Source organism: Manis pentadactyla, chromosome 12 (assembly GCF_030020395.1).
Source record: "Manis pentadactyla isolate mManPen7 chromosome 12, mManPen7.hap1, whole genome shotgun sequence".
Classification (NCBI taxonomy): domain Eukaryota; kingdom Metazoa; phylum Chordata; class Mammalia; order Pholidota; family Manidae; genus Manis; species Manis pentadactyla.
The window spans coordinates 35,817,564-35,842,746 of NC_080030.1; the positions used below are offsets into that span (position 1 = coordinate 35,817,564).

The 25,183-nt window shown below is 49.1% G+C and overlaps 1 protein-coding gene across 2 annotated transcripts; it reads right to left on the bottom strand.

Moving 5' to 3' along the window:
* Window positions 1-2,011: 2,011 nt before the first annotated feature.
* On the bottom strand, window positions 2,012-24,708 carry PNLDC1 (PARN like ribonuclease domain containing exonuclease 1). Of its 2 annotated transcripts, XM_036886748.2 has the most exons (19): window positions 24,520-24,708; window positions 24,088-24,145; window positions 23,728-23,801; window positions 17,426-17,465; window positions 16,774-16,897; window positions 16,513-16,601; window positions 15,176-15,276; window positions 13,682-13,758; window positions 13,398-13,544; window positions 12,855-12,924; window positions 10,806-10,891; window positions 9,666-9,721; window positions 6,757-6,821; window positions 6,413-6,466; window positions 6,189-6,231; window positions 4,775-4,874; window positions 3,537-3,712; window positions 3,331-3,429; window positions 2,012-2,263 (listed from the first exon to the last, which is right to left on the bottom strand). In XM_036886748.2, exons 1-19 carry the CDS (start codon window positions 24,593-24,595, stop codon window positions 2,200-2,202), a joined length of 1,599 nt encoding a protein of 532 aa, XP_036742643.1. In that variant the 5' UTR covers window positions 24,596-24,708; the 3' UTR covers window positions 2,012-2,199. The 2 variants fall into 2 exon arrangements, with proteins under 2 accessions (XP_036742643.1, XP_057345507.1); XM_057489524.1 differs by lacking the exons at window positions 10,806-10,891; window positions 12,855-12,924.
* Between the last annotated feature and the right edge of the window lie 475 nt (window positions 24,709-25,183).

Consider the following 25,183-nt stretch of genomic DNA (forward strand, 5'->3'; position numbering starts at 1 on the left):
TTTCTACATGGAGCTTCCCAGGGACAGTGAACAAGGACCTTAAAATCAGCCATAGAATAAGAGTAATTCTGGAGTCATCAGGGTTTTTTATGACTCTTGTTTCAAACATGTTTGCTGAGATAGAGTGCACATACCATAAACTTCACCCAAAGTGGTTTTTAGTTACACAATTCTGTGAATATACTATCACCACAATCTAATTTTAGAACATTTTTATCACCCTCCAAAGAAATTCCAGACCCCCTAACTGGCACTCCCCAGCCCCTGGCAACACCAATCTTCTATCCCATGGATTTGCCTATTTTGAACATTTCATATAAATACAATATGCAGTGTTCCATGACTGACTTTTTACTGAGGTCTTCAGTCCATGTGATATCATGGATCAGTACTTTTTATTACCAAATAATATTCTATTGTATGGATGACACCTCATGAGTCTCTAAGTTAAGCGGAGAACATAATTCTGGGTCCGTGGCCGGGGTGGGTGGGGGGACACCAATCAGAGGCTTTCTGGTATCCATCTGAGCCCATGGAATGAACAGAACATCTGAGGAATAAGGCAGAGCACATCCTTCAAATCATGCTCACAGGTTTTCCCAGATGAACACTTGATCAAACCCGGAGGGAGCCCAGTGAGTAGTGCCTAAAAGGCTCCGGTGGCTGAAACAGAGCTCCGGCAGCTGCCAGAGCCACCGGGTGGGGGGCTGAGAGGGGGGAGAAGGGAGGGCCTCTGGTTTACTGGGGTTCGCTTTTCTCATGAAATGAGGTGAGAAAGTGCTGCACGAGGAGCACTGCAATGAGGAGAGGGCAGGGCCCAGGGCCCCCCACATGCCTGGGCTCCCCCTCCAGGGACCCGAGGAGGAGCTGGCAAGCAGGGGGCACTTCTGCCCCAACCACAGAGGAGGACCCCAGGTGAGTTCAGTGCAGAATCCCACCTCCACCTGGGCTTTCCGCAGCTCAGGGCCACCACCCTGTCCTGCCTCCTCCAGCAGGGACAACAGACGCCCCCAGAGGGGCGCTGCCTGACAGAAGTACATGTGGCAGGGGCTCAATAAAAACTTGGGAACAGGTAAGAGTTAAATGAATAAGGTCTTACAAAGTCACTACAGGGTCTCTTTTACCCCAGGAGTGAGTGAAGAGTTTACGATGCCCTGGCCCTGTTCCTAGTCCAGGAAGTCGATGGTCACTTCACTCAGCATGCTCAGAGGTCTGTTTTCACTTGTCAGGTTTGTTTGCTTAACGCAGAGCTCACCTAAGAGGCTGGGGCCCCCCAAACCCACAGGAGAATAGGGGAATTCTCAGTATACAAAGTTACAGCAAAGGGGGAAGGAAAAAAATCCCACCAGGATGCCAATTGGGCAGACGGGTGAAACCTCTCTGCCACCACCCAAGAGCAGGTCTTTGCTGGTCCTGCTGCCCAGGACCACCAGCTGCCCAGAATCCTTTGGGGAAGCAGCCCACCAGTCAGTCACCCGTCGTGCCCCTCAGGATGGGTGTGTGACTTCTGGAATGGCAGCCACCACTGACACTTCTGTGGACAGAGAAAAGATTTCTCCCCATGCTGGGGCCCTCATGGAAGCCTGGCTGAATGACGCAAAGCCCAGAGCTGAGCCAAGGGCCGGGCCAGTCTGGCTCCTGGCCGAGAGCAGCTATAGAAAGGCAGCCTGCGGTGTGCAGCTGCAGAGGAGACAAAGCGACTTGATGACACCTACCCTCTCAAGGTCCACTGTGGTGTGGGTGATTGCTTCTAAAGTGACTATATAAGCCATAAAAGATTACTATTTATCGGAACAGCTTCATTTTTCCCTTTACTAAACTTAGGCCACTTCTCAGGCCCAAATCCCCACCAGGCTACTGGCCATTAATTTTCTCTCCCAGAAATAACATACCCTTTGTTCACCTGGCATCCAGCTCCTAATCATCTGTTCACAAGACACTCCAGAACATTAAATTCCCAGAGGTGGTGGCTTCTCCCCATTTATAAAGAAAAGTCTTGGCCACTAAGGTACCATACCCAAGGATTTCTTTATCATTGACAATGTTTACAGAATTTCACACTCAAAATGTAAATTTCCTCCTAAGGCCTGTACAGATCCATCTGCAAGTAGAATATGATTTACACAAAACCCCACAGAAAAACAAAACAGAGTTGTGCCAGAGAGGTGCAGGGAGGCCGGAGGCTGCAGGCGGCTGTGCTCAGGGCCCAGGCCTTCCAAGCAGAAGCGCAACAAGGGCCCAGGCGGCAACGACGCCACACACCCTGCAAGACAAGCACGCAGGTCGGCCAGGCTGCCGCGTGGGCCGGAAAGCAGACACACAGGCTTGCCCTCCTTCCCCCACCAGACATTATTTTCCTTCATCCCCCTCCCAGCAAGAACTTCTGCCTCTCGGTCAGAATAGCTCAGAGGCAAGTACAGACAAGCCGTTTTTCCTAGTGATTCACACCAGAGGTTGACAGAAGGAAACTGGGGCTGTTTGGAAGCCGACCCCTTCCCTCCATCAATGCTGCTTTCCAGACACGGCTCCCAACCAGAGCGCCGAAGTCCTCACGAAGCAACCCCACCTTCCCAATCGCTCGGGCCCCGGAGCCTGGACTCGGCCCGCCCTGCTCCAGTCCACTGGGGCACCCACTCTGCCACCCCGCCGCCCAAGCCACAGCCAGACGCTGGGAGCAGGTGTCCCTGGCTTCCCGGCTGCCTCCCCTGCCCTCCCATCCCCACGTCTGTCTGCGCACACAGACCCATGTGTCGCTCTGCTGAGAACCTAAGGGCTGGGGGATCCTCCCCAGTCCTTACCCACCACCCTCCACTGGATGGGGAACCGCTTATTTCTCTGCTGCCTCCCTGGCCCATTCTCCCCCCTCACAGGGGCCTCCTCCCAGCCCCTCAGCACCAAGCACCTCCCACTTGGGGGCCTCTGCCCTGCCGGCCAGTGGGCTGGTGCAGCCTGACCATGTAACCTGCTCACTCCCTCGCCTCCCCGGAGGCCTTAAGGAGCCCCTTTCCTTCTCTTTACCCAACACCCTCCCCTCCTCCCACCGCCACTGCTCCTACCTCCTGACCTGCTCCTGTTTTTAATAAACACCAGTCACCTACTAGACTATGCAGTTTGCCAGGGGGTGGGCACCCTGAGAGGGGGGATTTTTGTTTTACTCACTGATGGAGCTCAGAACCCACAACAGTGCCCCATACAGCAGAGGCTCAGTCAGCATGTGTGAACAGTCTGGTCACTACACTCATCAACAATGCCTTTACGACATACCAGCTGGTGAGCCGGGCTCAGCTCAGACCAGTGGGACCATAGGGCAGCTTGGCCCTGGCCACTTACTGCAACAGGCAGTTGATGTTCGGGGAGTGCCGCCAGTACCGATACAGGGACACCTGCAGGGTGGGGTGGCCCCTGTACTCCTTCAGGATGCTCCGAGCACTGCCAAGAGAGGTTTCTCAGGTCAGGCATGCCAAGTGGGCTCAGAGAGGCTGGGAAGAGATGGGCTGTCCCGGGGGAGAGGACGGGCTTAGCGCCAAGGTACCTACTCTTTAAACTTATTGGTCAAGAGCAGGAACTGGCTCTGCGTGAGCCGCCGGACGTCGAACTTACAGAGATTCTGAAACTCACGGTAGACTTGCTCCTCGCTGACCCCAGGCCACTTCCTGACACTGAGAATGAGGATGGGGGGTCTGGTACTGGGATAATCTGGGCCAGAAAAATTCTAGAAGACAGGGAGAAGAATAGAGATTTTCCACAGTTCCTACTGACAACCCACCCTGCTGAAAATCCTGAAAGAAATCAGGAAAGGTTCTCTGGGGGTGGGAGGGGGGGTGGGAGGGGGTGGGGGAGGGAGTGGGGAGTGGGGAGTGGGGAGGAGGGGGAGGAGGGAGGGGGGAGGGGGGAGGAGAGAGAAGGAGGAGGAAGGGGGAGGAAGAAGGGGGAGGAAGGAGGGAGGGGGAGGGAGGGGGAAGAAGGGGGAGGGAGGGGGAGGAAGGGGGAGGGAAGGGAGGAAGGGGGAGGGAGGGGAGGAAGGGGGAGGGAGGGGAGGAAGGGGGAGGGAGGGGAGGGAGGGGGAGGGAGGGGAGGGAGGGGAGGGAGGGGGAGGGAGGGGAGGGAGGGGAAGGGGGGAGGAAGGGGGAAGGGGGAGGAAGGGGGAAGGGGGAGGGAGGGGAAGGGAGGAGGAAGGGGGAAGGGGGAGGGAGGAAGAAGGGGGAGGGAGGATGGGGAGGGGAGGGAGGAGGGGGGAGGGGAGGGAGGAGGGGGGAGGGGAGGGAGGAGGGGGGAGGGGAGGGAGGAGGGGGGAGGGGAGGGAGGAGGGGGGAGGAGGAGGGAGGAGGAGGGAGGGGGAGGGAGGAGGGAGGGGGAGGGAGGATGGGGAGGGGAGGGAGGATGGGGAGGGGAGGGAGGAGGGGGGAGGGGAGGGGGGAGGGGGGAGGGGAGGGAGGGGGGAGGGGAGGGAGGAGGAGGGAGGGGGAGGAAGAGGAGGGAGGGGGAGGAAGAGGGAGGAGGGAGAAGAGGAGGGAGAAGAGGGGGGAGGGGGTAGGGGGGGAGGGGGAGGGGGTAGGGGGGAGGGGGAGGGGGAGGGGGAGGGAGGAGGCAGGAGCGGGTCAGCCCGCGGTGCTTTGTGTCTGAGACACAAGGCAAAGGACAAGCAGGCCAGGGGCTTGAGCGCCTCCTCGCCTGATTTGGGTCATTACCCGGCTTTCAAGACACCCTGGAGAACTGAGCCCCTTCCAGCACAAGCCCCTGGACAGGGGAGAGGAGCGAAATGAAGGCTACTCACAATCTTAGGGACCCTGGCTCGGATAAGGTTGACCTGGTTCACGTAGGGAGCCAGCACGTCGAAGTACAGAGGGAAGGAGAGCTCAGGTGTGGCCCCAGCGCTACACAGACAGAGAAAACACGAGGCGCTAGCACACAGTGAGGCGCACAGCCCCGTGGTGGCCGAGGGGCCGCAGAGAGAATGGGAAGGTGCTGCCTCAGGCAACACCCCCTCGTCCCCTCACGAGTCTCGGGGCTCACGTTGGTGTGTTTCCACACTGACCAGTCTCCAAGAGCTCTCTCAATGGCCTGAGCCAAAGCAGAGCTTCCGGGTGGTCACCACCTGCTGATGACACTTTGAAGAGCCCTCTGCCGACAAGCATTAGTAACAGGCGCCATTAGGGAGAGGCCACTGGTCAGAGGGGTCCCCTTTGTCACCACCTGACAGGACATCACTCTGGGCTCCAATGGCCATGCCCCCCCCATTTCTCCCTCAGCCTCTACTACCAGCACCCCCTCCACCCAGACCCACCCGTACCTGGGCATGGCCTGTGCAGGAGCACAAGCCTTGGGGCTAGGCAGGCCTGGGAAGCTATGGGACTTCTAAGCCCAGGAGGATTTTTAGGTCATGAGGATTGAGAAATAAAGGCTGTAGGGCCCTGGTGCCAGGGCACTAAGGGGCTCCTCCAACGTGAGCTGCCTTCACTGCCCCACAAGGTGGTTCCTAGGGGGCTGAGATGCTGTTGCAGCACAGGAAAGGGGGACAAGGTGGCAGCTGCCTCATGCAAGTCCCAAGCCTCATGTCAATATCACAGACTATTTCTACAGTGCTCATTATTAAATGGACAAATTCAATAGCACCCAGTAACAGATGACAGCCCCAAAGCGCCTCCAAGTCAGTCGCAGAGAACCTGTTACTGTTGTGACGAGCTCCCTCACCTGGCCCGCTAATCCATATTAACCAAACGTATACACTGAGGACGACGCTACAGGACACGTGCCTCGGGCACTCAGGGCACCTACGAGCCGATGCTGCAGACATCAGGGAGGGGTGCTGGGGCTAGATGCGCTCAGGACTCCAACTTGGGGTTTTAGGAATCTCCTCTGTGCCCGATTTCAAGTTAGTACCCTTCTCCCTTGCCTGGCTGTGTGGACCCCAGGATGCATCATGTATTGACCTGAACACCATCCTATCTTGCCGTGATTTACATGGTCATGAGAAAACCGGCGGCCGACGAAGCTGGGAAGCACTGAGGTGGGGGTCCGACCCGGGGCCTTGGCCTCCTGACAGGTGAGCGTTCCCAGTGCTAAGGCAGGGACTGAATTTACACAGCTACGGTCTGCATCCCCCCTCTTTGGGAGGCCTTGGTTTACAGGGAAGGCGCTATTCCTGACCACACTGAAGGAAAAGCAGGATGACAGGGAGCACAACTCACCCGTGCACTCTCCACAGCAGCAGGTGTGCTACCTTCAGAAAAACTGGGGGGGAAAAGCTCGAAGTGGAATAGGTGTCAAGACTCAGCCTGATCACCTTACAAGATGTGTCAACTCATGCTTTATTTGCATTATGTGCAACCCACCTGCAAATAGACAGTCTCGAGTGGTGGTGGTTAGCACAACTACAACATGAGGCTCCTGCTAAAGAGGCCACAACTCTCACCTGATCCGCAGAGGAAGGCATCGTAGGCTGCCTCATGGGGGTACTTTGTCTCAACTGAAGCAGTGTTCCGGAAGCAGGAGAGTCAGGCAGCAGTTAGAACAGGCCTGAAAAGGAGTTACTCCCCCACCCAGCCCCACCGCCGCCTGGGCTGTGCAAGACCAGCACCCACAGGAGGAGCAAGTGGACGGCCTGGACCTCCGAGGCCTCTGGGACCGCTCTTCTCCAGAGAGGAGGTTCTGGGGCCTGGCACTGGGACGCCATGGAGCGGGCCCTGGGCCCGTCCCCACCAGCTGCACCTCAGGGCTCTGTCCGCCGCAGAGGGGCCCGCACTCTTGGGAACATACCATACTTTTCACACTTGCTAGCGTGGACGATCACTGGCCCAGAATTCTTGGTGGGATTCAGGTCACTATTAAAGAAGAAAAATGGGATAAACAACATTCACTGAAAACAATCCCTCTTAGTGTCCCCTCGCCCTCCTAAGGTAACAAATAGCGCCCTCAGTGCTGGAACCCCCTTTTAAAAAAATAAAGAGGCACAGATAGTCTTGGGAAACAGGTAGCAGAAGTGGAGGAGGACAGCAGAGCCAGGGCCCCAGCGGGTCATTCTGAGCATGTGTTGCATACTCAGCCTGAGCCCTGGCCCCAGGATGAAGCCTGCAGGGTCCGGCCTCTGAGCTTGCTGCCCAGCAGTTGAAGGACACAGATGCTCACACTTGTGCCCTATAAAGCAGCACCAAGGCACAGCCCATGCTCCAGATTTCAGGCTTCTGGAAGTAGATGGTCCTACAGCAGTGCCTTGAACCACAGGAAGTCACCTGGAGAAACAGGTGGTGTAAGGCATTGGGTGGGGACAGGAGTGTGCAGAGACCAGAGCAAGGCTGAGCGGAGCTTCTAGAAGATGAGGGGCCCATGAGAGTGGGCATGATATGTGGGGACCTCAGGAGCCATGGGAGGACAGACCAGAAAGGCGGGCCAGCCAAGGGCACATTTAAAAGATCGAGGGGCAGTGTGGGAAATGGGGCAAGACAGGCCATGGGTGCCACCGGTACCGTGATGAAAACCAAAGGCCTGAATGAGGACGGTGACCCCCGGACAGAGGAAGGCACAGATTTTAAAGACATTCAGGGAGGAAAGCCAGCAGGACTTGACTGTCCTGAAGATGTGGTGGCTGGGCTGTGGCCCGTCAGGCCTTGGTTCCAGCACGTGGGTGGCCCGTGACCATAAAGTTTCCTTGTTGAAAGCCTTTTGTTTTCCAGCAAAATCTTTCAGTGCCTCTGTATGCTGCCAACGGCAGGAGCCTAGGCCATAAGGTGGCTGTTTGGTTTAGGAGGACTGTCAACCATTAAAGCAGCTAATATTTAGTAAACACGGACTAAGTCAAGGTACATGGCTCTACGTCCTTTCCCACATAGGTGCCCATTTAACTCACACAGCTACCTTGTGAATAACTGCAATTACTTCGTGTCACAGATGGTAAAGCCAAGGCGCAGGCAGACTAATTGTTCTCAGGTTACTCAGGTGGCCAGCGAGCGGCAAAGCAGACACTCAAACCCAGGAAGGCTGCATGGTGCAGACACGCTGATGTGCACCTGGCCCTTGGCAGCACCTCTGGTGCCATGAGGACTTAGGGGACCTTGCTCCAGGCACAGGAGTGGGTTTGTGGGGCAAGAGGAATACAAGTCAGAGGTGCTGTGGGCTTGGAGGGGGAGTCCCAGAGGTGCTGTGGGCTTGGAGGGGGAGTCCCAGAGCTGCCAAGGGCTGGACTGCAGGAACACAGGTGGCCGAAGCGTGGGGCATGGTAAGGAGCAGAGGCTGAGGAGGGACGCTTCCAGAAGGTTTAAGGGAGGGGATGGACAAGGGAGCCCACAAGGAACAGACAAAAAAATGCCACCAGAAAATGAAGAACGTCCAGGAGGGGACCCTAAAGGAGGCATGGGAGGAGGGTGAGGGTGTCACACCAAGGGGCCAGCGCCGAGCAGGACCACCTGCTGTGCCAAGTGCCAAACGCCATCTGTGAATCGCCCACCAGCTGAGACCACCTCGCCCGAAGCAAGTTCTGGGAAGGAAGACTATCGTGTCAGTGGGAAAATGCGAGGCCTCTAAAGACACTTGTTGCAGAGAGAACAGACAGTGGCAGTGAGAGCAGTGCTGAGGGAGCTCTGGGCTTGTGCAGTTCAGGAGAACCAATGCTGCCGCCACAGGAAGTGGCAGAGGAGGTTGAGATGGGCCTGGCAGGACGGCCAGGGGCAGGGCAGGGTGGGGTGGGGATGGCCCTGCTGGAGGGAGAGCAGACCAAGCAGAGGGCAGCCCTTCCGCCTGGGCCCCACACTGTGTAGGCAGCCACGGATGCCAGCTTGTGGGAGACGGCGACAAAGGTGGCAATACCGCAGAAACGTCTGGAGGGCCAGGAGGGAGCTGAGAAGCGAGAGGCAGGAAGCCCCTTATTTTCTTCTTGGACACGAGGGCCAGAAGGGCTGTCCAAGGAAAGAGAGGATGACGCACAAGGGGCTAGAGGCAACCGGCACACTGGAAAGGGCTGATGCCATGCATGGGGACAGGCATCTGTCAAAACCCAGGCAGCCAGCAGCGGCTGCAGAAGATGCCTCGGCAAGGGCACCACGGGGTGGTTGCGTGAGTGACCAACCAGGTTCAGTTTCTCTTCTCGGAAAAGTCCCACCTTCAGCTGCCCCCATGCCACCCACCCAGCAGGAGAGGAAGGAGCCGGTGGTGCACCCCCTCCACGGCAGGGCTTTCCAGAGCATACCTTCTCCCGGCCAGCACACTGGCAGCAGGGCCTGGGCCGTGAGGGAAAGCCCCAGCTAGTTTTCCTAGACTTATCCAGGGATTGCATCATTCAGATGTTTAATGTGCACCTACTCTGCCTTCTACTGCTGTAGGCCCACCAGAAACAGGGCACGAGAGAACCCGCTCCCATGGAGCTTATCATTCCAGTAATCAAACAAGTGGAAGAAAATAAAACCCCGGCCAACAGGAAGCACCACCCGACTAAATGGCTGTGGCTATGTTCCCAGGCTCCCTCACCTGCAGACAGGGCTCCTCAACCTCTGTACTAGTAACCTTTCAGGCTGGAGAAAGGCTTGTGGCCGGGAGTGGCCCTGTGCACCCTGGCCTACTTCTCAGTACCGGTAGCAGCCAAAACATCTCAGCGTGGCTGGTTGTGCCCCAATAACAAAATCGCCCTAGTGTGGAGCCTCTGCTCTACAAGCATCTCTGAAAAACAGCTTCCTTACCTGTTTAGGACTTCATAAACTTCTGACAGACTTGAAACCCTTGGGAAATTCATTTCCTGAAATTACAGAAAACAAATCAGGTAGAAAGAGCCACTTGTTATCAGCTGCTTCAGGTATTACCAAATGTCCATGAGAACCACCTATAGTGACACCTCCTACAACTGCCCTTTCCCTTCTAACACAGCCCTTCCACCTGCTCAGGCAGTCAATGCACAAGGGGCCTCGGGCTTCCTAGAAGGGGCCCAAGTGCCCGAGCTACACAAAATGCCCCCAAACGACTTGTACCATCTTCCTCCATAGAGGAATTTTAAGGGGTCATAAGCTGACTCCAAGGCACCAGACCACGGTCGAGGACACACACGTGGGACGCCAGGCCTTCTAAGGCCCGGAGCAGTCTGGTCTTGCACGAGGAGGAGCCTGGAGGTCCCCTCAGATCAGCCCCCTCACCCTTCCCACGGCACCCGGAAGGAGTCACATGACCAGCGCCAGAGCCGGGAAAAGGGGAAGCACGAGTAACAGGCATCTCCTGGCAAAGCATTCCAAGACGTGGCTCCCTTCCTGCATAATTAGCTTCATGTGATGAGCATAAGGCTTTAGAACACTGATCATTCACCCTCTCTTTGCACCTCGGTGTAACTTCGAGGAATCTGGGTGCTTCACTTCTCCAGGTGTAGCTCACAACCCAAACCCCACAACAGACGTCACTTGGGAGCCTTAGAAATGCCACCCTGGTCCCTCTAATAGGCATGAAGCAGACAGCGGGGCCCAGGGGCCCCAGGTGATTCTAACGTACTGTCCAGGTGTCCAGGTTAAGGTTCAGTAGAGATGCTTCCAAGATACATCAAGAGGGGAGCTCACCTGCTCTTTAAGCATGCTGTAAATCTTTACCAGGTATGCAACAAGGTCTGGAACAATTTGCTGTGTGCTTATTTAGATCAAACTACACACAAGTCAAAACATGGGAACTTCAACAAGAACAAAAATCACATAAGCTAATATGATGATCCAGCAGTGTTGAAATGCAAAGACACCAGTCAGGTTATAAAATAGAAGAAAAGGTTCAAGGACAAATTTTAAGAGAGAAAAGCTAAGTGTTAGTGAACAAAGCATTCCCTGGCCCAAAGCAATGTCTTTCATTACCTTCCAGATATTCTTTGTCACATTTTTGGTATCAATGAGAACAGGAAATAGGTTGTGGATATTCAGCTTAAACTGATCATAACTTTCTGAAAGGAAAGACCCAGAAGGTCAGAAGTGAGGCTCTTGATAAAAACGGGAAGAAAAATTCTCTTACCTCACTTGTCAAAAACACTGGTTGACAAATAAGACAAAGTAAAACAACAAGCTGGACTGGGAAATCCTTATTCCCAATCATGAGGGATTCCTAAGTCTCAAACCTGCCATCACCATTTTATAATGGTAAAAGCCAAACGGGTTTCCATTAAGTTCGAGGTCCTATTGTTAACACCAGTTAATATAGTTCTCGAAGCAGCAGCCAATGGAAAAAGGAGAAACGTGTTATTGGAAAGGCAGGTATGCATTTGCAACAACATGGACGGAGCTGGAGGACATTATGCTCAGTGAAATAAGCCAGGTGGAGAAAGACAAATGCCAAATGATTTCCCTCATTTGTGGAGTTTAACAGTGAAGCAAAACCGAAGGAACAAAATGGCAGCAGATTCAGAGATTCCAAGAATGAACTACTGGTTACCAAAGGGGAGGGGTGCGGGGGGAGGGGTGCGGATGGGGAGGGAGGGAGAAGGGGATTGGGGGGTATTTAGTTCACATGGTGTGGGGGATCACGGGGAGAACAGGGTGGCACACAGTGGATCTGTGGCATCTTGCTGCACTGATGGACAGTGACTGCATTGGGATATGGGAGGGGACTTGATAATATGGGTAAATGTAGTAACCACATTGTTTTTTCATGTGAAACCTTCATAAGAGTGTATATCAATGATACCTTAATAAAAAATAAGAAAAAAAAAGGCAGGTATGAAATCATTTTGACTATTAAGAAATCCAAGAAAAGTCAACTGAAAATTATAAATGCCCTAATTTAAAAGTTTTAAGCTATTAGTTTTATCAAAATTATACCTGCATATAGTTTAAAGAGGTTTATTGTAAAACAAACCAAAAAAACCTATTCTCTTCTCAACTTCTCTAGTGCTTCCCCTCCCCAAGGACAACCACTTTGTTCCTTGGGTGTCTATTCCTATATCCCTAGACATCAAAGTTCATGCTGTGAGGCGACCTCCCCACTCCCAGGCCTGTCGCTGCCGATTCCCCACTGGGTAAGGTGAGGCTTGCCTCCTGGCCCAGCCCAGGGCCTCATCCTCACAGCCAGCTGCCCGGTTCCCCACAAAGGGGCCTTGAAACTCTGCAGGACTCCCCCTCTCATGGTTTTTGCTCCCCCCCAATTTGACGTCTGCTTAGCTTTGTGGGAGTGATTATTAGTTTTGCCTCTATTTCTCCCCAAATATGGTCAAACTAAGGTGTCTTACCAATCCATTTTGGGGAAATCTCTCCTAGAACCTTCCTCCCACTTTTTAGATTAGTGTCCTCAGTACATTTTTTACTTTATTTGATCCCCTTTTTACAGGCAAGGGAGTCATAGGTATGTTGTTGAAGTAACTTGCTGGGGACGGTGCATAACAAGGGTGGAATGAGGTTTCACGCTTAAGTCTGCATGTTCACCACTACACTACACTGCTGTGGGTCATCCAGCACAGCAGTCATGGAAAAATAGAGCCACATTAAAGTGACATTAATGACATAAATGCTTTGGGTAAGTGGGGGAAAAAATATATAAAATCAAATACATAGTGTGATTAAAAAGTGTGAGAACTCCCAACAGAGGAAAAAACAAAGTATTAGGATTCCAGTTGAGATTAGAGGAGGCTCCTCTCCCACACGCATTTCTGGTTTTGCCATTTTATGTTATGATGCTGACTACCCTTTATCATGGGAGGAGAAGCATCAATTCACACGTAGGCTTCCCTTCCTGGGAGAGTCCCCTGGTCTTCCACGTGGGGAAGGTGGTGACAAGGACAGGTCTGCCTGACCTCTCTGGAAACCCGTGGACCCAGGGTGGGTGCACATGCAGGGGCCACCCCAGGACTGGGACTCTGGACCAATCACCTTGCCAGACAGAAAACCGAGGTCAGAGAAAGAGGACAGGCATCCTACCTGGGAGCGGCCGGAACAACTTCTCATGGAGGTACAGCAAGTCCATCATCATGTTGTGGCCCACCAGGGGCTATTTGGAAAGTGGCAGGAGAGGAGTGCCGTTTAGGAGAGACAGACATCACAGGCAAATGGCCTCTTGCAAAGGGTGCAGCCTCAGAACCACTGCCACTCTCGTTGCGTGGTGACCCCATCCCCACCCTCCTCATGCCCCCACGCAAGGCGGCCCAAGTGCTCAGATGGCAGAAGAGATGGGGAAGAGGTCCTGAGGCAGCATCCACCCTGGGGAGCCAGACTGAGACAGTCGCAGGAAGGTCCCTGAGTAGTTTCAGCTCAGTCCTGTGCCTGACAGGAGCAAGTAGCATCACATGTGGACTGTCTTTCCCCAAAGCAACCTACTCTGACATGGTGACAGCAAGGCCCAACCCCTAACGCCTGTTCTCAACAAGCCGCTCATCCCAGGGATCTCATTTTATTGTTGGAGGACCATCATCAGTACCTATGATCAGAAATGCTAAAGGCCAGGAAGAGATTTTTCCTCCCTACCTTCTGGGCTTTCACCAGCATCTGGAAAAACACAGAGAAGCCCCTTGCAGAGAGAAGAATCTTCTTCTCTTTCCAAGAGGCCTCTTGACCACAAGAGGTGTTCTCAAGACACCAGCGGTGTTGCTTGCTCACTCTCTTCACGACCACCTGGAATGAGAAGAAGAGTCCAGTTCCTGGGCTCTGGGCATGAGGCCAAAGTGGTTCTTCATCTCAGAAAGGTGGGGAGGTGGGGAGGCGGGGAGAGAGGGGCCGCCGAGGCTGCTCCACTCCAGGCGAGAACTCACCCCTTGGTCTGTCAGCACCGTCCACACATTGGGGAGGGCCTGCCTCAGCACCAGCTGGACCTCAAAGGCCTGGAAGCCTGCGGCAAGGAACCAAGGCTCACACAGGGCCTCCAGACCCTGCAGCCGCGGTCTGCTCTCCCGTCAGCAGAAGCCCAAGACAGATGATCAGATAGAAAGGCAGCCTAGGTGCACCCCAGGCTGAGCCCACGGAACAGGGATGGCCTGGCGCCATGCTGCCATCTAGGGAAGCCTCCTCAAGGTTTATCTCAGGGCCACTCTTATACCGAGGACCCCAAAGAGCTTTTCACCGGGGAGGCTATAGCTGCTGAAATTCATATTAGAAATTAAAACTATATATTAGGTTGAAAGTTGTAGTATTTTTTTAAAAAAATAAACCCCTCCTGTTCTTGCCCAAGATTTAGTAACATCATGCGTTTGTTACTTGGAAACACTGGCTTGCTGAGTGATGCAGATCTTCCCACCGTTCACCACACAGCACTATGCAATACCAACAAAAGACACTTATAAATATAGCCACCGATCATCAGAAAGGCCGCAGTGCCAGGAAGCCGTCAAGCTTCTGGGTGGCAGATGCAAGTTGTCTAAAATTCCCGTTTTTGACTGAAAGCTCCAATTTGATCACAAGCAAATACTAAGTTATTCTCCCTGAAGTGACAGGCTTACTTTTTTCCACTTGAGAAAATGGGTGAAAATACCCAAGTGAAAATGATATTCCCTGAAAGGAAGAGCAGTCAACTCCCAACTCAAAAACTTTCATATGTGCTTTTCCTCAAAAAACCACCATGTTGCTTTGGTAAACAGCAATGTTTTATGCACTTATTTTTTTGCATACTTATTTTCACACCTAGAGTATTAAAAAAGACAGGGGTTGAGACATAATAAAAAAATTATTATTCACCGTAATAGGTAGAGGAGGTTCTTAAAGCAAAGTCCAGTTTTACTTAATGAGAAGCAGTAACAAGGGTCGCAGTGAGAGCCAACGGGGTTCCCTGCTCCTGCCTCAGTCTGTGCGGAGCGCTGGCAGGTCTATGCACCAGTGGCTCGGTACCACGATGTAAACGGCACAGTGAGAGACAATGCCAGGTGATAGGTGACTGATATTGTGCTTTGTGGACCCCTTAGAAAAGGGGTCAGAGACCCTTGGGATCTGAGAACTGCTAACCTAGGGCATGTTCACTGCGATTCCACACTGCACTGTGTCGGGGGGAAATCAGACAGACAAAAGTAAATAAAAGTACATAGGACACACAGCATTGGAATAAATAGCCCGAATGGAACCTTCCTTCACCTTAAAATTCAAAATAGGTTGAAAACCCTACTTCTAAATTGAGGTCAGAGCTTTATTCAATCATAAAAGCCACACATCTGCTGAGCTGCCCAGGATCCACAGGAAAGAGGATGTGTCCCAACCCCTGGTACATGCCGGTGACCAGCCCCAGTACTCCCAGGTTGGGGGAGTGGCCTCCTGCCTACCAGCGATACCAGGGAGGGTCATCCAGTCGCCTTCCTCTGCCAGGTCCAGCCATCGTGTCACCTCATCGATCACTATCTTGATTTGGTCCTTATCCAGAGAACTGAAAGTGGGCACAGGGAAATGGGGATATTGGAGAAAACCACCAGAACCCTAGGACAAGGGTAACACCAGAGGGCTTTCCGAGGACTGGTTTTAACATTGTGATCTCAGGCCCACAAAGATGCCTGACTTTCTGAGTCTTGTCTTGCATAGAAAGCCAAACGCTGGGCCTGTACTCCCCCATAGATTCATGGGAGCATGCCCTGGCCCTTTCTGCTTCACTGGGACACACAGAGGAAAAGGTCTCGGGAGCCGGCCAATGCTAAGCATTACTATTCAGGCCTGTCCTTCTAACTCAGCTTTCAGAGGTGGAAAAGCACCATCTGGTGAAATAAGGAAAAGACAGGAATGCTAGTAAGCACATGCCCTTCTCAGTTAGAAATGCGAGAACATGACGTTCTTAGAAGGAAAGGCTTTTCTCCAACATTTGAAAACAACAGAAGGCTAAAAATTCATCCCTTTCCCCTTACCAAAAGCTACATTTTTAATATGAAAATTATGAACAAAGATCTAAAAATAACCATCTCCATCATGATTATCTAGACCAGACAGTCATAATATTCTAGAGTTGAACTATCTAGTTTAACCACCTTCCTGATAAAGGTGAAGTAGCTGAAGCCTGAAGACCTTAAATAACTTGTTCAAAACCACACAACCAGCTGGAAGCGAGCCTGCCTGCAGCCAGGGTGGCCTGCTCCTTCTACCACACGACACTGCGCTCAGGCCGCCACTCCTGGCCCTGCCTCTGTGGTGGCACTGGGGGCCAGAGAAAAGGCAGAGACCCTGCCCCCACCCACCCTGGGGACACAGCAGGATCAAGCACAAGGTAACATGTCCAGGCCAAGGCCTGTGACCAGCCTGGTCAAGGTGACCCTGATTTAACCCTGAAAAATCCCCAAGATCACACTGAAGGCCAACATCACACCTACAGTAAGACCAACAGCCATTTTCCCCGCTAGCATTGCAGTGGAATTCCTCCTTCCCCAAGTACATTGAGTCATTGTTTTCATTTCCCTTCAGTTTTAAACACTAAAATCACAATGCAGGGAAGAGCATCCTCCTCTCAGGCAAAGGAATAGGGTCACTAGCACATCAAACTGTCGTGTTTGGCTGAGCCCCACTTAAGGGTGAGGGTGTGAGGTCACCACTCTCTGGAGAAAGCCCATCTACCCACAGGAAATGCAGAAACACATCAGAAACAGAGACCCCACAAAGCACCCAGAGAAACAGGTTTTACCTGTGGGTCCTCCATTTCCTGGTCAGGATGTTGTGTGTGATTTTCTTCTCCTGCTCTTCATTCATATATGGGATTCCTTTTTTGAGAAACTAAAGACAGGAAGAGAACAAGGTGATAGTCGAGGCACCCTCTGAGCCGGGTAGTGGAGCAAAATGAAACCTTGTCCGGTTTCACATGGGCAAGAAGAATGGGCACAGGACATGAGATTCAGGGGCCAGACAACCTGTACAATCATCCCTTTTCCCTCCCCCAATGCCATACCTTATTATAGTCAAAGCCATACTGATTCAAAAACTGAACACTAGAAGCCTGGAAAGAAAATTCTGAATCCAAAGTCCCAAACGTTGTAGGGAAAAGAAAGAAGTTACACGAATGGGCTACATACCTATAAAAAATAAACAGAACATGAGAAAAAGCCTGAACCATTTTTGAAAACTCTGGCTCACAGAGCAGCCTCTTCCTTTCACTGGACAGGCATTTAAATGTTGGCTGTTTTGACTGGCACTGGGGCTAGTGATAAAGGCAGAGGTCCTGCCCCTGGGGAACAGTGTACCTCCATCCTGAACCCAGCATCTTTCCTAACCATCTGGAGCCTGGGAGTTGCAGCCCCCTTCATTATGGTCCTGTTACCTGCCATCCTGAGGGCATACTTAGGAGACAATGGAAATGGGAAAGGAACCCCTAAGGTACAGTGCGGGAGTCAGGAAAGTCCCCCCAGAAAAGGTGCTGCTTTGAGAGACTTAAAGGGCAGGCCGGAATCTGCAGGAAAATGGGAGAAGGGCCCAGAAGCCCAGGGAATATGGAGTGTCTAGGGCCAAAGTGGTTCAGAGCCTGAGTCAGAATTCAGAGGAGAGCAGATGGAGACAGTAAGAGGACAAGAGCCCTGTGTTCTGCAAAAGGGCTGCATACGTACTTGTTTGACTCGCCTTCAATACTGGAGAACATAGACAATCCTAGAATGATAGAGGGAATGAACACCAAAGAAAAGTCACCATAAGTTAACCACAAAAATGAAACATTTTAAACAGTCCTTTGCATCCAAAGATACTGTGTAGGCTTTAGAATGGGATACACTCAAAAAAAAAAACAAAAAAAGGATTCAAAACAATATGAGAGCTGTCAAGTTGTAATTCACACTGAAATTATTAGAATATAGTTATGAATGTTCCTTCAAACACAGAATATTGACATTTATATCATTTTTAAATTAACCAGAGGAAACAAGGCTACAAACCATGAAGATTTATACAATTGCTTCAAAATGTCTATTGCTTTATAATTAGCATTCACAATACAGGTAGGTCACAGGGAAGGCAGAACCGCATGGAGAAGACAAGTAATGTCTCTAGAGCACCTTACTACACTGATAGTGACTGTAGTTCAGGGGGGGACTTGATAATATAGGTGAATGCTGAAACTACAATGTTGCCCATGTGAAACCTTCATAAGATTGTATAACAATGATACCTGAATTTTAAAAATGTGTATTCCCATATAATTATTAAAATAGCAAAGATCAAGGACAAGGCAGTATTAAAAGCAGCCAGAGAAAAAAAAAGATAACATACAAATGAAAACCCATCAGGCTATCACCAGACTTCTCAGAAACCTTACAGTTCAGAAGGGAGTGGCATGATATATTTAATGCAGTGAAGCAGAAGGGCCTCAAACCATGAATATTCTACCCTGCAAGACTATCATTTAAATGTGAGGCAGGTATTAAAAACAATTTCCAGATAAGCAAAAGTTGAGGGAATTTACCTCCCACAATCCATCTCTAGTGTATTTTAAAGGGACTGCTATAGATGGAAGTGCTCCTAAGGCTAAATAGCTGTCACCAGAGAAAATAAAACCACAGTAAAGGAAGTAGATCAATTACTAAGCAAATGCAACATTAAATCAACTACACACAAAGTCAGTCAAGAGATACACAAAGAGTACAAAATATGACACCTAACATATAAAGAATGGAGGAGGAAGAAAAAGGGAGAAAAAAATTTTAGACTGTGTTTGAAATAGTAAGTGAGTTAAGTTAGACTGTTAGATAGTAAAGAAGCTGCCCTTCAACCTTTGGTAACCACGAATCTAAAGCCTGCAATGGCAGTAAATACATACTTATCAATAATAACCCTAAATATAAATGGTCTGAATGCACCAATCAAAAGATAGGTATAGAATGGATAAAAAAAACAAGACCCATCTATATGCTGCCTACAAGAGACTCACTTCAAACCCAAAGACATACACAGATTAAAAGTGAAGGGATAGAAAAGATATTTCATGCAAATAAGAAGAAAAAAAGCAGGAGTTACAGTACTTGTATCAGGCAAAATAGACTTCAAAACAAAGAAAGAAGAGACAAAGAAGGACATTAGATAATGATAAAGGGGTCAGTCCAACAAGAAGATATAACCATTATAAATATCTATTTACCCAACATAGGAGCACCTAAATGTGTGAAAAATATTAACAGAATTAAAGGGAAAACTAGAATGCAATGATTCATTTTAGGAGACTTCAACACACCACTCACTCCAAAGAACAGATCAACCAGACAGAAAATAAGGAGACAGAGACACTGAACACCACACTAGAACATATGGACCTAACAGACAACTACAGAACACTCCACCCAAAAGCAGCAAGATATACACTCTTCTCAAGTGCACATGGAACATTTTCCAGATTAGAGCATATACTAGGACACAAAAAAGAGCCTCAGTAAATTCAGAAGGATTGAAATTGTACCAACCAGCTTCTCAGACCACAAAGGTATGAAATGAGAAATTAATTATGCAAGGAAACCAAAGCCCACAAACACATGGAGGCCTAACAACATGCTCCTAAATAATCAGTGGATCAATGATCACAAAAACAGATCAAGCAATATATGGAGACAAATGAAAACAACTCAACAGCACAAAATCTGTGGGAAGCAGCAAAGGATGTGCTAAGAGAGAAGTATATTGCAATACAAGCTTACCTCAGGAAAGAACAATCCCAAATGAACAGTCTAAACTCACCATGAAAATAGAAAAAGAACAAATGAGGCCCAAAGTCAGTAGGAGGGACATAACAAAGATCAGAGCAGAAATAAAATTGAGAATAAAATAGGTAAAAAAATCAATAAAAGCAGGAGCTGGTTCTTCAAGAAAATAAACAATAGAAAAACCCCTAGCCAGACTTAAAGAAAAAGAGTATACACACAAACAGGATTAGAAATAAGGAAAAGTCACTACAGACACCACAGAAATACAAAGAATTATTAGAGAATACTATGAAAAATTATATGCTAATAAATTAGATAACCTAGAAGAAATGGACAACTTTCTAGAAAAATGCAACCTTCTAAGACTGACCCAAGAAGAAACAAATCTGAACAGACCAATTACAAGCAATGAAATTGAATTGTTAATCAAAGAACTACCTAAGAACAAAACCCCTGGACTAGATGGCTTCACCACTGAATTTTATCACTTAGAGAAGACCTAATACCCATCGTCCTCAAAGTTTTCCAAAAAGTAGAGGAGGAGGGAATACTTCCAAACTCATTTTATGAGGCCAGCACCACTAATACCAAAACCAGGCAAAGATACCACCAAAAATGAAAATTACAGACCAATATCCATGATGAACATAGATGCAAAAATACTTAACAAAATATTAGCAAACCTAATCCAAAAATACATAAAAAAGATCATCCATCATGATCAAGTGGGACTTATTCCAGTGATGCAAGGATGGTACATTTGAAAATCCATCATACACATCAACAAAAAGGACAAAAAAAATCACATGATCATCTCAGATGCTGAAAAAGCATTTCACAAAATTCAACATCCATTCATGATAAAAACTCTCAACAAAATGCATATAGAAGGCAAGTACCCGAACATAATAAAGGTCATAAGACAAACCCACAGCCAACATCATACTTAACAGCAAAAAGCTGAAAGCTTTTCCTCTAAGATCGGGAACAAGGATGCCTACTTTCCCCACTTTTATTCAACATAGTTCTGGAGGTCCTAGCCATGGCAATCAGACAACACAAAGGAATAAACAGCATCCAGATTGGTAAGGAAGAAGTTAAATGGTCACTGTTTGCAGATGACATGATACTGTACATAAAAAAAACCATAAAGAATCCATCCCAAAACTACTAGAATAACTGAATTCAGCAAGTTGCAGGATACAAAATACACAAAAATCTGTTGTATTCCTATATACTAATGATGAACTAGCACAAAGGGAAATCAGGAAAACAATTCCATTTACAATTGCATCAAAAATAAAATACCTAGGAATAAACAACCAAGGAGGTGAAAGACCTATACCCTGAAACTACAAAACACTCAATGAGAGAAATTAAAGACACCAATAAATGGAAATACATCCTGTACTCATGGATAGGAAGAATTAATATTGTCAAAATGGCCATCCTGCATAAAGCAATCTACAGATTCAATGCAATCCCTGTCAAAATACCAGCAGCATTCCTCAATGACCCAGAACAAATTGTTCTAAAATTCATATGGACCCACAAAAGACCCTGAATAGCCAAAGCAATCCTGAGAAGGAAGAATAAAGCTGGGGGGATTATGCTCCCCAACTTCAAGCTCTACTACAAGGCCACAGTAATCAAGACAGTTTGGAACTGGCACAAGAACAGACCTCATAGATGAGTGGAAAAGAATAGAGATAAACCCACACATACATGGCTAATTAATATACAATAAAGGAGCCATGGATATACAATGCGGAAATGACAGCCTCTTCAACAACTGGTATTGGCAAAACTGGACAGCTACATATAAGAGAATGAAACTGGATTATTGCTTAACTCCATACACAAAAGTAAACTTGAAATGGATCAAAGACCTAAATGTTAAGTCATGAAACCATAAAACTCTTTGAAGAAAACAAGCAAAAATCTTGAATATAAACATGAGCAACTTTTTCTTGAACACATCTCCTCAGGCAAGGGAAACAAAAGCAAAAATGAACAAATGGGACTGCATCAAACTAAAATGCTTCTGCACAGCAAAGGACACCATCAGAACAGAAAGGCATCCTACAGTATAGGAGAATACATTCCTAAATGACTTATCCAATAAGAGGTTAATACCCAAAATACATAAAAAAACTGACACACCCTCAACACCCAAAAAGCAAGTAACCTGATTAAAAAATGGGTGGAGGATCTGAACAGACACTTCTCCGAAGAAGAAATTCAGATGGCCAACAGGCATATGAAAAGATGCTCCCCATCGCTAATCAGGTAAAGGCAAATTAAAACCACAATTAGGTATCACCTCACACCAGTTAGGATGTACAATATCCAAAAGAGAAGGAACAAATGCTGGCAAGGATGTGGAGAAAGGGGAACCCTCCTACACTGCTGGTGGGAATATAAATTAGTTCAATCAGTGTAAAAAGCAATATGGAGATTCCTCAGACTCTAAAAATAGAAATACCATTTGACCTAGGAATTCCACTCCTAGGAATTTACCCAAAGAAAACAAGACCCCAAATTTAAAGACATACACACCCCTGTTTATGGCAGCATTATTTACAATAACCAAGATACGGAAGCAACCTAAGTGTCCATCAGTAGATGAATGGATAAAGATGTGATTCATATACACAATAGAATATTATTCAGTCATAAGAAAAACCCTACCATTTGCAACATGGATGGAGCTAGAGAGTATTATGCTCAGTGAAATAAGTCAGGAGGAGAAACGTAAGTACCAAATGATTTCACTCATTTGTGGAGTGTAACAAAGCAAAACTAGAGGAACAAAATAGCAGTAGACTCAGACTCCCAGAAGGGACTAGCAGTTACCAAAGGGAAGTGGGGGGGGGAGGACCGGTGCGGAGGAAGGGAGAAGGGGATTAAGGAGCATGATAAACACACATAATGTAGGGGGGCGGGTCACCAGGAGGCAGAATAGCATAGAAAAGACAAGTAGTGACTCTATAGCATCTTACTGTGCTGATGGACAGTGACTGCAATGGGGTGTGTTGTGGGGGGGGTGGACTTGATAGTATGGGTGAATGTAGTAACCACATGTAGTTGCTCATGTAAAACCTTCATGAGATTGTATATCAATGATACCTTAATAAAAAAATTAAACATTTATTGCTAAAAGTCATATACAAAGTGAGAAACACTCCGAAGTAGGGAAAGAATAGATATGTATCTAAGGGCTGTATCCCATACTTCTCAGACGGCTTAAAATTAAGAAAAACCACACTAGAAAAATAGCAAAGGACAAGGATAGAGAGCAAAACATACACAGATGTTTGTCATGATTCACAGGATAAGGGTGAGTAAAACATCTCAACCTGTTTTTGTAAATAAAGTTTTATTGGAACAGAGCCATGCTCATTTATCATCTACATCTGGTTTCCCATTAACAATGGCAGAATGAGTAGTTGTAAGACTATCTGGCCTGCAAAATTTTGTATCTAGCCCTTCCAGAACAAGTTTGTTGACCCTGTATTAAAATGCAAATCAGAACAATTATATCCTTTTCCTCTCAGGTGGCCTTAAAATTTAAAACTTATAATACCGAGTTTGAGGCAGGCAATAGGCACATTCAGGCCTCTCAGTGTAAGTCACTGTAAAACTGTGTGGAGGGTCGGTAGGAAGAATATTTTGGCAACCCAGATCAATACTCTAACTCTGATTCCACTGCTGGAATTATACCAAAGTACTCATAAAAATACAGTAATATACAAATGCCAAGATAGTGAAGACTTGTTTCATTACAAAGGGTAACCAAAGTACACTTTGCATAGTATTCCAAACCATGAATGTATCTGTTGACTAACAATGTTATGAGCAAGAGATCTGCAAGTGTTGATACAGAAAAATCTCTGAACAGCATTAGTGAAAAAGTTGTAGAATGAAATGTTTATAGTATGATAAACTCATTTGTATACGTTTTAAGCAAAAAAATCATTTTTCCTTGAAAGATAATACAGGTTCCTTAAGGATGGATTTATTCAGGCATGGAAACAATGCTGCCAAATTAAGTTTATGCTGCTCCTAAAGCCTTAGGTCCCACAGGCATAACACCATCAAACCCAGAACAAGCATACAGAATGATAGCTGGTATCTTTGAAATGTGCCAAAGCTGCTTTACTATTAGGAAATACACAAAAAGGTCTCCTTCAGGAGCTCATTACAAACAGCTGAAGATTACTCACCAATCTGACATATTGTGAACTTCTGAACATTCTGGCGGGTCTTTAGATACCAGTCAGACGGCAAGTCAAAAAGACTGTGAACAAACAGGCATCTCATTACACAGGCAATGAAATGGCCCCAGGGCACCACAGCCTCCACGCCAGACCAGCACCTCTCAATGCAGAGTAGCAGCTTTCTTTGTTACAACTAAGAAACATCCCTCTTCAGTGGACAAAGGCAGGGCCTCCCACCCCCAAGCAATGTTGTCACCCCCAAGCCCCAAAGCCACTAGGGTGCCTGCCGGCAGGGCCCGGATGCTAATCCAGAAGGGCGCAGGTGAGCACCTCCCAAGCTCAGCTCTAAGGCCGCGTTGGGTTTACCTGATCTGCTGGGATCGGGACAGGTTGGAACGAAGGCCGGTGAACTCTATGTCCAGACCTGAGAGGGAGGCAAAAAGGTCAAGAGGCCCCAGGGTCAGGCATCACCGCGGCTCTGCTGGCCGTGAATGCTGCAGGTGGCAAACGCACACGTTTTCGGTGCTCAGGAGGCCAGGGGAGATTAAGGGGACACGAAGGGGCCAAAACAGGGCCTAGCCAGGCCACAGGGTCAGGGTGAGGCTGCCGCTTGCCACCCCACTGCCCAGACAGAAGGGGGCTCCCTACCCTCCCGAGGGGCCCTCCGTGAGCCTCCGGCAGCCTGGCAACCTTCCCAGGTGGGCCTCACCTCCCCGCCCTACCCCATGCGCACCACCCTGCACGGGCCCACCAGCCCAGGGGACGCTGGCGACGAGGCCCACAATGCGGGCACCTTACCCACGAAGTCCGCGCCCAGGACGAGCTCCTGCAGCAGAGGCAGGTTCTGCTCGAACTCGTCGGCGCCGATCTCCATGGCCACGCAGCCCGCCGAGAGCGCCCACTGCGGCCACACGCTTCCGCCGCGCCGCGGCCCTTAAAGGGCTCGCGGGGGACACGTGCCGCCCGGCACGCCCCACCTGCCCAGGAGCCTCCCCGAGGCCCACGCCGCCGCCTGCCTGCCTACAGGTGTTTGGTTTTATACCCTGCTGGCCAAGGTGAAGGGTTGCTCACACTCCGCCTTTGCAGTCAAACCCGTTCACAGCTACGCAACAATTTATTTGCAGCACCTAAAAGGTGGGGATGTTATATGTAGACCCAGAATGCTAAGAGGCATAGTAGGAGAAAGTAGTGCCTGGGAAACGGGTAAAAACAGACCAGTAAACAGCACCTGAAAGAACTGCAGTAAGCAGGTCCTGCAACTGCAGTGGGGGTAGGACCACTTGTTTTCTAAACTAGCCCATCTGGACTTCACGGTTATACCAGTATCGGTCTGTCCCCATCCCCTCCCACACACCCAATTTTCCTCACTTTGCATCATTGCCCTTTATAACACCTTATATCGAATTTGGCACACAAATCCCCAGAATTGCCCATCAAACTGAAGGAATCCTCGGTGCCCAGA

Coding starts and splice junctions, on each gene's coding strand:
- PNLDC1 (XM_036886748.2), bottom strand. CDS start 24,595: ATGGAGATCGGCGCCGACGAGTTCGAGCAGAACCTGCCTCTGCTGCAG. Junction 15,277..16,512: donor AGGAAATGGAGGACCCACAG/GTAAAACCTGTT, acceptor GCCCACTTTCAG/TTCTCTGGATAAGGACCAAA. Junction 13,545..13,681: donor CGGTGCTGACAGACCAAGGG/GTGAGTTCTCGC, acceptor TTCTCATTCCAG/GTGGTCGTGAAGAGAGTGAG.